General features: G+C 45.9%; 1 protein-coding gene across 4 annotated transcripts in view; it reads right to left on the reverse strand.

The window, feature by feature from the left end:
- Window positions 1-1,471: 1,471 nt before the first annotated feature.
- The window catches only part of RIC1 (RIC1 homolog, RAB6A GEF complex partner 1), a 148,798-nt gene continuing 136,638 nt past the window's right edge, over window positions 1,472-13,631 (reverse strand). For 3 of the 4 annotated variants that reach the window (XM_080819567.1, XM_080819568.1, XM_080819566.1), the window contains exons 19-26: window positions 12,484-13,212; window positions 10,891-11,049; window positions 10,666-10,802; window positions 8,559-8,845; window positions 7,763-7,951; window positions 5,135-5,312; window positions 4,796-4,984; window positions 1,472-3,994 (exon numbers count right to left, since the gene is read on the reverse strand). In XM_080819567.1, the coding sequence (XP_080675693.1) occupies window positions 3,706-3,994; window positions 4,796-4,984; window positions 5,135-5,312; window positions 7,763-7,951; window positions 8,559-8,845; window positions 10,666-10,802; window positions 10,891-11,049; window positions 12,484-13,212 (2,157 nt within the window). In that variant the 3' untranslated portion in view covers window positions 1,472-3,705. The remainder of the gene's footprint in view (window positions 3,995-4,795; window positions 4,985-5,134; window positions 5,313-7,762; window positions 7,952-8,558; window positions 8,846-10,665; window positions 10,803-10,890; window positions 11,050-12,483; window positions 13,213-13,631) is intronic. The other variant, XR_013967725.1, reaches the window with a different exon arrangement.

Genomic DNA, 13,631 nt, shown 5'->3' on the forward strand with positions numbered 1-13,631 from the left:
GGACAGTAACCGAGACCGCGTGGTACTGGCAGTAAGAAGCGAGATTGATACACAATTGAGAGTCCACAAATAAATCCATGTTTACAGTCAAATGATCTTTTTTGGCAATTCAATGAGGAAAAAAATCCCCTTTTCAGTAAATGGTGCTGGGACACCTGAATATCCGCACACAGAGTGAACAAAGATGCCTCACTTTGCACCGAATGCAAAAAACCCCCAAACCTCAAAATGGGTCAAGGACCTAAATAGGAGCTAAAACTGTAAAAAACTAAAAGCTCTCGGAGGAAAACAGAGGCACAGGTCGCCAGTAACCCTAGGCAGTGGTTCCTCACATACACCAAAGCACAAGCAACCAGAGAGGAAGTTAGACTTCCCCCAAATGAAAAACTTTTATGTTTCAAAGGACCGCCCCCAAAGTCACAAGCCTTAGGAATGAGAAAACACTTGCAAATCCTATCTGATAAGGGTCTAGTATCTTGCAAATCAACCATAGAAAGATAAATGACCCAACGGTGAAACGGACAGATGATTGGGGCATTTTTCTCTAAAGATACACAAATGGCTAATAACTGAAGAGACTCGCCACTGCGAAAACCCTCACCTATGCCACAATGACGCCGGGCTTCATACACGACTCAGATGGCTGTAACCAAAACCACTGCCAGCAACCAGGGCTGAGGGGAGAACTTGGAGCCCGCCGCCTCCGCTAGTGGGAGCGTGGAACATGGCGCAGGCACTTGGGAATGTGCTTAGGCATTTCTTCAAAACATTAACCAGGTACGTGACCAAGCATTCTCCCTTCTAGAGAGAACTGAAAACCATCCACATGGAAACTTGTACGTGAATGTTCATGATTGTCAAACAGTAGTAACCACCCAAACAGCCCTCGACTGGTGAATGGATAAATAAAACCAGTATAGCCAGAAAGTGGAACTTAGGCTAGGAACGACTACTAATGTACAAAGATGAACCTTGAAAATGTCCTGCGAAGTTAAAGAAGCCACAGAAAAAGCCACTGACTGAGGATTCCACTTACACGAGACGTCCATAAGAAGGAAATTCACAGGGACAAAGACTTAGGACTTAGGGAACTGGGGAACTCAATCGCTTTGAATCCCACCTGTTAGAGACAGGGCCCGGTCTCCGCTACACTTAGACCATTTTGTTTGGTGGAAATCATTATATTGTGAACATTTTCCATGTCCTCAAGATGGACTTCTCTTCCAGGCTTCTACAGTCAGGCATATAGGCTGCTGCTGCCGACTCTTCTAAATAATACTGCATACGAATTTTAAATCTGTGTAAGTTACTTCATAAGGAAAATTCTAAAAGGTGGAATTACATAATGAAAAGATTTCCATGGCTTTTAATAAACATACTTTTTGCTGTTAAAGCTGAGGTGTTGAATAAACAAAGTTCATGTAATGGTTTTATTGCCCTTCACCAAATTAAAAAAAAAAAATACACATTACAGAAGTAGCAGCAACTTTAATTACAAGCAAAGGTTGACTTCATTGCCCGAAATGACCCTTGTTTTGGTGTCGGCAAATAATCTTCAAATAGTTATACTGAATACTTAAATTCATTGGTTAAAATTATGCTTCAACAGTTGATATGTGAACCAAACAAGGCAAAATAAAAATACAAATTTTAAAAAAGTAAAATAAAAAATTACCAAACAGAAACGTTCTGTAAACCAGCCAATTTTTCTTCCTTCGGGCCACCCATTTCTATTACTTGGGAAACAAGTTCAGGGACAAAGACTCATTCGGGAGGTTAGCCACAGGAGCTCAGTTAACCTGTCGGTGCCCTGCTGTGAGGCGAGATGAACCCAGCAGCACATGCGAGACTGGAAAGGAGCACAGCTGTTTACAACGATAAATCATTTTATTGACTGTATATTCACACCAAACACAAAAATAATGCTCGTTCTCCTCCTAATGTACTAGGGCAGGAGAAGTTTCAGGTTAGTTTCTTTCTGGGCTGCATGTACTCACATGGGACACATTTTTTATAAGATTCAGGGAAAGGTGGTTTAAAACAAAGGCTTAAATAAAGTAGCACCAGAAGGACCAGGTACCATCACCACATATCCCACCCAACCAGTTGTTCTAGTACGTGAAATTATTGCACTTGTAATGTAGAAAGTAAATGATAGTAAATTACCAAACTCAATAATTTAAAGGTTTGATGAATTTTGAACTAAGCAATTTCAAAATGGTTTTGAGTTTCCCTTCCAAGGAAACCCAGGCTAGGACAACTATATCTAGCCATTTACTTTAAAAAGCAAGGGTAGAGGACCAAGTTTTATTTCTAAACTGTAATTGCACTATGAGAAGAGAGGCTGTTTTACATAGTGGTATGAATTTGGTCCACCTCAAGATACATTGTTATTACAAAAATAAACAAGTTTGTTTTTGTAAAAAATAACATTGCATTCCTTTGTTTAAATTGCACAGTACAAACAAGCTATGTAAATTAATACTGATATAAGGTAACTGGAAGTACATACAGTGGGTATGTGTTTAGTCTGAAGCCATTAAGGAGTATGCAGATAGGTTTTCATAATGTATGAAAACTAACATTAAGTCGTATCTAGAAATACATAAAATATTTTAAAAGTTACGATGAAGAATGCATTCTTCACAGAGTGATTTTTAGTAGCCGTGATAGTACAGGATTCAGCAGTCTATTTACATAAAGGTCCATTTTTATTCAATTTACAAAAGCAATAAATAAGAAACTACATTAATTTGCACAAAACCTGTTTCATTCATGATCAGTGTGACCACTTCCGTTACTGTATGACCAAGCCAATAAACCTGTTTTTTCCTGTGAAGACTGCTCCCGTTTGGAAAGAAGAGCAGGCCCCATCTCCTTCCAAGAGTAAGTACTGCCGTGCAGAATCCAGCATCAAACCTTACGAATTATAATATAAGCCCTAAAAATATGGACAGTGCCCTTTGAGTCTATTTACACAAGAGTATTCACAAAAAGATACAGTTCTCTGATACAAAATAGTTCAGTGGTATCTAACAGCATAATCGAAAGAGCCCCCAGGCCTCTGCCCACACTGATCCAGCAGGAACCAAGCCGCTAAGGGAAGCAGGTGCGCTGACTCACAGGCCTGTAGCTTCCACCGAGTCGGGACTGGGATTTAAAGGCTAAAGACAGCCAAGGACAGGTCCCCATCACGACAGCCACCGCTGGCCAGGGCAGGCCTCTGCTAGGAGGCCGGTGCAGGAGTCCAGCGCTCTCCACCCAGAGGGGCGCACGGGGAGCTCAGTGCCTAATGAGCTCCTGCAAGCGCCTCAGCATTTCTCTCTCAGAAGCAGTCTGGGCACCCGCTGACCAGGAAACGTAAGAAGCTACGAGTCCTGAAAAAGGAGGCTCATCTTGGGCAAAACCATCCCTATGGTTTAGGAGCTACCACTCTTTAAGAATAAAACCCAAACATTCTCCTGTACAACTGTACAATACTCTTTATTACTTCCCACTGCAGCTTAAAAAATTTATGAAAAATGATTTGATATCACATTTTCACGGGGTCCGAGATGTCGTAGAGGAGAAAGAGTTAAAATTTAATACTACCTTACCAGAACCTCTGAGTTCTCTCCCCGGTCCAATCGTGCAACTAGGTCACGGTGTCCTCAGCTGCACGCTGCTGCGAAGGAATGGCGCCCGCAGTGAGGCCCGCCACCGTCGTTAGGACACAGAGCAGTCGTAGGTCCCGTCCTGAAAAGATTCCTCCTCCTCCGCCCGGGTCGCGTCCTCCTCCTTCCGGCTGACCACGCTGCCGCCTCCGACCTCGCCCTGGGGGACGCTTCCGTGGCCCGAGGAGCCCCGGCTCTCCTCCGCGCGGGGCCCGGCGTGTTCGGGGGTCTTGCCCGCGGTGACGGGCTGGAAGGCTTCGGGCTGGACCTGCTCCTCCGTGAGCTCGCTGAGCTTCTGCACTTGCGGCTTAATGATGTTTAAAAATGGCTTATATCCGGGACTAAGCAGAGGGAAAAGGAAATGAGCTCTCTACCGCCACATTCACAGTGCTCCCTAGAGTGTTCTGGACAAACTCCTAAACACGGACACGGTGAGGTCGGAGTGCTGGGTGGTGTGGGAGGAGAGGGGGGCCCGGGGTAGGGAGGAAACGCTTCTCGGGCGCCGTGGCCGGCGCGGGGCCGCGGCCGGCAGAGCTGCCTCACGTGTCTGAGCTCGAGCAGCAAGGGCTGACGCTCTTTCTCCTACTGCAGGACGGTGCGGATCGTACCGCACAGTCTGAGGACCAGCAGGGTTTCTTCAGACTTGAAGCACCTACATCTCAGTTCCAAGTGCATTTGGCAACTAAGGAAAAAACCAGAGCCAAGTACGGGAAACCCCAAATCCACACGGAGCTGGTGACAAGAGGCTAGAATCTGAGGCTCCTCACTTCTATCCGTTAACTCTTAATTTGGGCTTCCTAGTAAGTGCTGTGGACTGTTCAATTCACACATGCCTTAAGTTTTTATCTTTTCAAAGCAGGTATTTTCAGATTATTATTACCAGCAATTCCACAGAACCACAGACCTCAAGTTCCAGTCTAACGATTCTCAGAGCATCTGTACTGTGTCATTTATGTACCTGGCCGGGCACAGAATGGTGATTTAAGAGAACAACTTCAGAAAGGAACGTGTGAAAGCATTTTACTTCTCCCAACCTAAACAATTTCCAAATAAACGAACCAGAACTAAACCTCACTACTGTGAAAGGACAGGACTCCCCCGAGGACAGCCAAGGTAACAAGCCTGAGGAGACGTGCACTCACCAGTCTGTAGAGGCCCATCGGTCCACGGCGTGCAGCCCCGTCTTTATGTTCTGTAACATCTCTCCGTCCACCTCTGAAGACTGGATGAGAACCACAATCTGGTTGATTATTGAGGATTCTCTAAGAATCAGGCCTATGACAATGCACCAGTCCAGACATCCTGCCTCCATGAAGATGTGCAGCAAGTACCTACAGGAGCAGAACAGAAAGTTCGAAGCTCAGAAGGCACTACGATGTAGAAAAGGGCAATCGTCAGCAGGAAAGTAACCCCCGTAACCCTATTTGCCCAAAGACCCTGCGCAGGCCCTCTGCTGCCTGGATGCTGACGGAGGGACTCACCGAAGCTGGACCTGGGATTTGTGAGGCCCCTTACTCGCCAGCTCCATGGAGATGTGCTCCAGCTCTGACTGGGTCAGACTGAGTGTGGAGAAGTTTTCATCCACCATTGTCCAGTCTCCGTCCACCACGGAGCTGCTTTCAGTCAAGTCTGTGGCTGAACCAATACTGCACTCGTCACCTGATGAAAAAGTGCCAAAACTTACAAATGAGCTTCATGCAGAAAGTATGTTAAAGTATTAGTGGTTTCTCACATGTTGATTTCTGCTCAAAATTCTGAAACCCAAATGTTAAGTCAACTGCTAAAATTCCCATGTTATAGTAACAGTAGTAGATATTTTTAAGAAAAAAACCATTAGAGAAGGCATTACATGCCTTCAGATGGAAAAATGCACTACCATCTACGTAGCAGTCTTGCTTGCCTCCAAAAAAATCTAGCTATAACGGGATCAGGTCTTTGGATTCAATTACTAATTTCTAAGAAATACAGAGGAAAGTGGTAAACCATTAAGATGCAACCACCAAAATTCACATTTTGAGAAAATCATGGAAGCAAATCCAAACTGCAAGGGTTTAAAAAAAAAAAAAAAAAAAAGATGGGGGGCACCTGGGTGGCCCAGGTGATTAAGCACCTGACTTGGTTTTGGCTCAGGTCGTGAACTCGTGTCCATGAGATCAAGCCCTGCATTGGTTTCCATGCTCAGCCAAGGGCCTGCTTAAGATTCTCTCTCCCTCTCCTGCTTATGCTCTCTAAAATAAATCCAAAAAAAAAAAAAAAAAAAAAAAAAAAGGTGGGGAGGGAAACAGTCATTTTTTAAAGAAAGAATTAACCACAATACGTGAACCTTATCTGGATCTTGGTCCTAACCATAAGAAAAAAAAATTTAAAAAAAATTACATTATGAAACAACTGGAATTTGAATACTTACTAGATATTTGATATTAAGGAATTATTGTTAAATTTTGGAAGGATGGTAATGGAATTACTTTTTAAAGAGTCCTTTCAAAGTACATACTGAAAAAGCCACAAAATATGTCTTGGATTTGGTTCAGTAAGACAGGAAGGGATCAAACAAATGTGGTCATGTGTTGGTAACAGCTGAAGCTGGGTAACCGATATATGGGGGTGGGGGGAAGGCTTCCATGATACTATTATCTCTAATTTTAAAATATATTTGAAATCATCACTTCAAAGAGTTTTCTATTAAAACAAAGCAAGCAATGGTATTACTTCACATCTCTTAGGATTGCTACTACAAAAAACCCCCAAACAACCCCCCCCCCAAATCCCCAGCAAATAAAGTATTGGCAAGAATGTCAAGAAACTGGAATCTCTGTCAATGTTGGTAGGTTGACAGTTCCTCAAAAAATTAAAGAATAATCTGGCATTTCCGCTTCTGGATATATATACTCAAAAGAATTGGAAGCAGCATCCTGAGAAACGACCTGAATTCCTACGTTCATTGCAGCATTATTCACAATAACCAAAAGGGGGAAGCAGCCAAGTGTTCACCGACGGGTAGACGGATGGATACACAGAAGCACGGTGTCCACACACAACGGTGTGCTGTGCAGCTTTCGGAAGGAAGGAAGTTCCCCCACACGCGGCAACAGGCATGAACTTCGAGAACGCGATGCTAAGTGAAAGAAGCCCGAGTCACAGGAAGACACAGACTGTATGATTCCACTTACGTGAGGTCTCTAGTCGAGTTCACAGAGACAGAAAGCAGAGTGGCGGCCGCCAGTGCCAGGGAGGGAGAAAAGGGAACTGTTCTGTACCGGGTACAGAATCTGAGCTTGGCAAGACAAAGTCCTGGAGGCCGGCTGCACAGCAACATGAGTGCACTCGACCCGACTGAACCACGTACTTAAAAATGGTTTAAGTGGCACATATTATGTGTATCTTCTATAATTTGAACAAGAGTGACGAAAGCTGTAAGCTTCTCCATGTAGCAAAAGCTCAAGAAATGGTGAAGACAGCAAGCGAGTGCCTGGCCCCAGAGAAAACTGCAGCCGGCCTGACGCTTGAGAGCCCCGTGACTGGACGAGCCTCGGCAACGCGCATCACCCTGACGCTGCTTCAGTCTGGAACTCCGCTAACCCTGTAGGCGCAGAGGCTGGCCTCGCTCTTTGGTAAAGGGCCGGAGAGAAAATTCGGCTTTGAAGATTAAGAGGCAAAATGAAGGATATTACACAGGAACTTGCAAGAGAAAAAGAAAACTTCTACAAATTTTTATCAGTAAAATAAAAAACAGAAGACAGTGAAGTAAAATGTTTTATGATGCATGTCTACTTATGAGAAGAATGGTGTTCTTTACACAGACAGAACATTTTACTTACTTGAAGTTCAAAGTTAGTGTTTCTGTATCATTAAAATCAAGCACACGGTTTCATCTGTTAGTGCTGGTCTGTAATGAGAGTGTACCTATTTCGTTCATCTAAAATAAATATGGCAAAGTATAGTTCAGGCCAGCATGGCCTTGTTCGAGAAACTATCCTCCTCTCTAGCAGATTCTAATGACTAATTTCAAGGACATACCTGGAAAGAGTGATGCTCTGGTTCTGAAGGGCTAGAGCACAGAAACCTTCCAAGGGAACTAAGGAGAAGCGAGGATTTAAAATGACATTTACCTTTATTAGATAAAGGTGACAAGAAGGCGTCTTGCATCTGTGGTCCATGGGACGAGGCCGGGTCGATCTCATGAGGGGCGGGGCCGATGTTGCCAAGCCAGCTCTGACTTCGTTGTACGTGAGAGACACCCGTGTCTATCTCAAGGCTTAAAAAAGGGTCCGCTGACTGGGACTTTAACAGCTGCTCTCCTACGGCAAAGCAGGCCCCAAAACAAGAAAGCGGGAATTCAGAAGCTGCACGCACCACCGTTCCCACCTCGGGAATTTTCAGCTTCTTTCCCTGCCGCTCTCAAACACCAATTACCCCGCATCGTCCACCCGCGGACCGGGGAAGGGGGACCACGCGGCGCCGTCTGACAGTCAACCTACGTCAGCATGTCTCATCGGCACTAGACAGACTTTAGTCTGTTTGTCTTGTAAGTGCTTTTCCTTGGTTCTTAGGATGAGACGCAGTTTCGAAATGCCACAGGAAAAGCTTTCTGTTTGAGTTTTCATGAGTAATAGTCGTTACGACAGTCTTCTTCGGAAGACCTCAACTAAAAATCTATATCTTTTAATCTTCCTTTCGCCCAGTCTCACTTTGTCTTCTCCTAGATTAGAAGGCGGCCCGAACTCTCAAAGATGCACTTCTACCACGTCTCTGTAACGTCTGTCAGTAAGTCCTACCTTAGCTCCGCCGGAGGCTCGGACTAACCGCCCTCCAGGTGGCCACAGAAGGGAAGCGCGGCGGTTCCCCCCGTCAGCCAACTTCCACCCCGTTGATAACCTGCGGCCGAGTGACACGAGCCTACGTTACCTGTTCGGTATTTTCCGTTCTTGAAAGGAGAACTGAGAGAAGAGGCTGGGATGATGGGAAGCGGCCACAGGAAATCTTTGTGAAGCCTCTTCAGGGCCAGCACGAAGTTGTCCACCCGTGCGGCCCGAGTGCGCTCCTTGCACAGCCAACTAATGAGTTCGAAGCCCAGCTGGGCTGCAAAGCAGCCGAGGTCCTTCAGCCGAACTTCTTCCAAGAGACGCCGAGCGTGTCTCCAGAGCATCATGTCAATATACATGTTCTCGGCGCAGTCACTGTCCCTGCTCCACCTGTAAGCGGGACACAAGAAAGCTGCAGAGCCAGCGCTCCCGGACGACGTCGCGTGGTTGTGCGCAGCAGCGCTGCGGACGCTGAGGATGAGGGAAGCCGTCCCACATCGAGCTCGGACCGAATGGAGACAAACCACCAGGGCTTTCCTCCGTGGATCCCACGGCTGCTGAACACCACCCGGAGCACGGCAGGCTCTCAAAAGACCCTTCTAGAATGGAAATATGGAAGAAGGAAAAAGAGGAGATGGGCAAAGCCAAACGAGGAGGAGGGTGGTGACGGGCTGAAGGAAGGAAAGGGAGCTAATAATGCTGTACCTGAAGAGCCCAATGGAAAGAGGTGAGGAGATCAGATCAAAGAAACTGAGAAGAGACACGCGGCAGAATGAAGTCCGCGCACGGGAGTGGGAGATGGGCAGGCGCATAGACACACGACCGGTGCTTAAAAACTTACTACGTGACGACACGTAGTCTGTCACCCCTTACTCATCTGGACTGATACGGGCTGACTGGTTTGGTAACTGGGCCACGCGGTGCCTTCCGTGAGAGGCAGTCCTGGACGACTGCGTGGATTCAGACGCTGGCTCTGTCAACTCAATACTTGGGTGAACATAACCAAGCTTACTTTCTGGGCCTCTGCTGCTTCACCCACACAATGTGAACAATGGTGCCGACCCTTGTAAGTCATAAGGATGAGAAGCCATGCTCCTGTGCATGCTCCCGGCAGGGCCTGGCTCGTACTGAACACTTGCTGCGCATCAGCCAGCAATCACGCGCTGCGAAGGCACAGCCGAGAAGCTACTGTTTGTAGTGAGCCGTGGCTGCGTTTTACTCGTAGACAGCCCAGCTGTGTGTGTAGATGGTGGCAGTAAGGGTGGTATTAATGACCCTGATGAGAAAGTAGTAAAATGTCCTAAAAGAAAATGATCAGTAAGTCTCATTATGTGTCAGGCATTGTAGTAACAATGAAAACAGAATATAAAAGAAGGGATTAAGGGAGAGAAAAGATAAGAGCTTAGAACACGTAACAACACAGGAAGGACAAAGGACCTCACAAACGAGAGGAAATTCTATTTTATAATGTTCAGTATGAGTTCACGGTAACCTCTCAGGAGGCAATAACCCATCTACGGGCGACGGAGCTTTCTGTCTTCACGATACACTTCCTCTTGGCTCTCCCACTGTTTAACGACTTCTCTAGTCAAAAGAGTCACAGGAGAGTCAAGCACATGGGGACTTTTGCCATGAGTTACGGTTGGAAAGAAAGGTAAAACTATGGCTATAAGAAGGCTTTTGGATTATGTGCAGAATTACCTTTCCTTTTTATTCTGGTCCTCTATTAGCAGGGTAATTTGAAGTGAGCTTCCATCAGAATGGGTACACAAGAGGCATCTGGGTGGCTCAGTGGGTTAAGCCTCTGCCTTTGGCTCAGGTCATGATCTTAGGGTCCTGGGATCGAGCCCTGCATCGGGCTCTCTGCTCAGTGGGGAGTCTGCTTCTCCCTCCCCCACCCCCCCTGCTTGTGTTCCCACTCTTGCTGTGTCTCTATCAAATAAATAAATAAAATCTTAAAAAAAAAAAAATGGGTACACAAGACCTACGCTAGGACAAGGGACAGAAACCGTCCAAAGAATAACAAAGTGAACTCTGGAGGACAGAAGGAGGGAAGCAATTTGTGTGATCTTCAAGCCTTTTAGAAATGGAGAAAGGAACTGTATTTGATCAAATGGTTGTTTTCCTAAGATCCAAGTTTACAAATGGCCTGAAATGCAGTGTGTGTCACAGAATGCCCTCAAAGCAGTAATGGCTCGTTATTCTTTTACCTTTTTCCAGAAGGACCAGATGGCATACTCAGTGTTTTCTGTAAGCTGAATTTACTAGCAGGAACATTTTCAGCGGACTGGGATAAACTGATGCTTCGATTCCTGAAGAACTCAAATCCGCCACTCGAGCTGGGCTCCTAAGATTACACACGATGCGCAGTACCGTTAGAGAAAGACGCTGTGTAGGGGTCTGGCCTAGAGAGGCTGTGCAACTTCGCAACCAACCTGAGCAGTAGGTGTGGATGGAGGGGTCTCAGATTCTCCAGAGCCAATGGCTTTGAGAAATCGTATCATGTGTCGACACAGGTCCCATTTGCCTTGCTCCAGGGCTGTGTTGAACAGAAGGGTGGCATGCTGCCTACTTACCGCTGGGACTTCCATATTCTACAAAAACAACCAAAGACAAGCATTCCTTTTACACGGCAAATGATTTGGGAAGTATGAGCAATTCTTTATCTCTACGATTTCTATACCAGGGAAGGAATGACCTCTATCTCTATAGGGGAATGTTTAACAGAAAGAATAAAAGGATCAACAGAAAGTATCATGCAAGGAAAAGCGAGGTGAACACTCTGCTGGTGTACCATAAATAAAGATTTTCTAAACTTTCGAAAAAAGTCAAATACCTTACATAAACCTGACCCATATTCTGTCTTCCCTGGCTCCTGGTGACCCTGCAAAGTGGTTATGTCATTCCTGTTTTAGCGATGAGGAAATGGAGTTCAGTAACTTGCTGAAGACCAACAAAAATCAGCAAGAAACAAATCTACCTGATTTGCCTGACTCCCAGAAGCCCAGGTCTCCCTCTTGTGATAGTTTTTGAGGCTGTGACAAAAGCACTCTCAGCTCTGGCCAGCAGTCGGTAGGAATGCTACACAAAGAGCGTCCTTAAGAATTCTTTCGCAAACTTGACGACACAGCCTGCCTCTGCCCTCAGGGAAAGGCAACTCACAGGCAAGTTTAACTGTAATTATCTGACAATCCACAGCAAGGCTGCGATTCTGCTGCAGAGAAAGTGGCCAATCCCATTGCTTGGCAGATCACTAGAAGTCCAAGTCCAAGAAAAAACACAGCTGCATTTATTTTGTTTCTATTTTTATCATTCTTTTTTTTTGAGATGATCCAGGGAATCAGAGACTTTAAGGGCCATCCCATCTCTGCTGGACTACTTCCTCTGGCTTCAATCAGTTGTCATGAAGCAAGTAAGCGGACGAGAAATGTGCTTCAGGCAGAGTTTAAACCAAGTTAATGGTCAGCTTCTTACATCAATGAAAACAACTTTGTGGTACTTTGAAAGCACCGCTAAGTGTACCTGTCAAATCTGTATCAGACTGAGAACAACAACAACTACAAGCCCTTCTGTCAAATATATATAATGACACAAGTTTTTAGGAGTCTCAGAGAACCCATTATTTTGACGAGAACCGCGCACTACGAGGGTCATTACTGTGACGCCTGTGTCTCCTCAGCTTGCTGCGAGGAGCTAACATAAGGCGCTCTGCTAGGAGGACCCAGGCTTTAACCAGAGTCCCCTTGGTGATTCCTCACTAGAAGGAAACAAACCTGTTACTGTGAGAGGCTCAAATAGTTCAAATTAGCTAACATTAGCTCAAACTCACTAATATTCAAAATAATTCTTCATGATTCTATTTCCTGTGTAATATGTGCATGTTATTCTATGTTGTTACACTGCACAGAACAGGAAAGCAGACTGCAGACTGCACGAATCCTTGGAACACCATCGGTGTCAACACAGGACCTTTCCTCCTCTCATTTTGGCTCCTTCGTTCTTGTACTTTATAAGAAAAGAACTGTTACCTGTAAGATAATAAGGTAAGAGGCAGCTGTGTCCAAATCCTGAGCCATCAAGCATTCCTCAAACAAGTCCTTGGGGTTGCCGACGGCTGCGAAAAGGTAATTCCACAGGGCGTATTCAGTCTTCCTGGCACAATGAACGACGGTCTGCAGGAAGAGGGGGAACTCGGTGATGAACTTGGCCACAGTGGGAAGCAGAGGGTCGGGAATGGGTTCCCGTGAGGTAGCTTCTTCTTCCAGCACTTCGTGGAGCATGAGCTCCAGCACATGAGGGAAGTAAGGTAAAGCGGCGCACGACTGGGCCAAGAGCAAGGCCTGCTCCCCGAGGTTCCTGACCAGCAGCTGCCGCAGAATGTGGTGGAGGTAGATCTGCGAGGTTCTCTCCACAACACAGTACGGGAAGAGCACCTCCAGCTGCTCCCTAGCACTGCTCCGAGTGTACAAGGAATCATAGAGCAAAGTGTCGTTGACAGCACCGAGGACTAATGCGTCTTCAAACAGAACAGCCAGGGGGTAGATATTGATGTGAAAAGGCAGCATGATCCGCTGGGACAAGAAGGAATGGGGCTTGCGGTGATCCCTGGGGAAGAGCGGGAGCCACACTTTCATCCCGGCGCCTCCGCAGCTCAGCCAGAGGGCCTCCAGGAGGTGACGCTTCTGTTTGTTTGCGCGACACGTGGTCCAGACATTCTCCACAGACTGGGCGAGGACGACAGGAGGGCAGAATGGCAGCTGGAGAAGCAGAGACAAGAATCCATTTTTTTTCCTATTAAATTTGTACACTCTCAAGTTCCTTGGCATTAATTTCTTAAGTCTTTCAAGATGATAGCACAACTTCTTTTGGGAAAATTAGGGGACTCCATCTGGAAACAGAATCCAGAACAGTACCCTGCCTTTCAAAGTATGTGTATTTAAATCTAAAAACAAGACAAAACAGAACCAAAGAAGCCCCACAGACTTCACCAATTTACCCCACTTTCCAATTAGAATTAGCAAACAAGAATGCCTAAGCAGTAACACCTGGGGTACGGAACATCTTCTTATTGTTCCGGGATGTTCTTTTATTTTTATTTATTTGTCAGAGAGAGAGAGGAGCGAGAGTGAGCACAAGTAGACAGAGTGGCAGGCAGAGGCAGAGGGAGAAGCAGGCT

This window comes from Martes martes (assembly GCF_963455335.1).
Source record: "Martes martes genome assembly, chromosome: 12".
Taxonomy (NCBI): Eukaryota; Metazoa; Chordata; class Mammalia; order Carnivora; family Mustelidae; genus Martes; species Martes martes.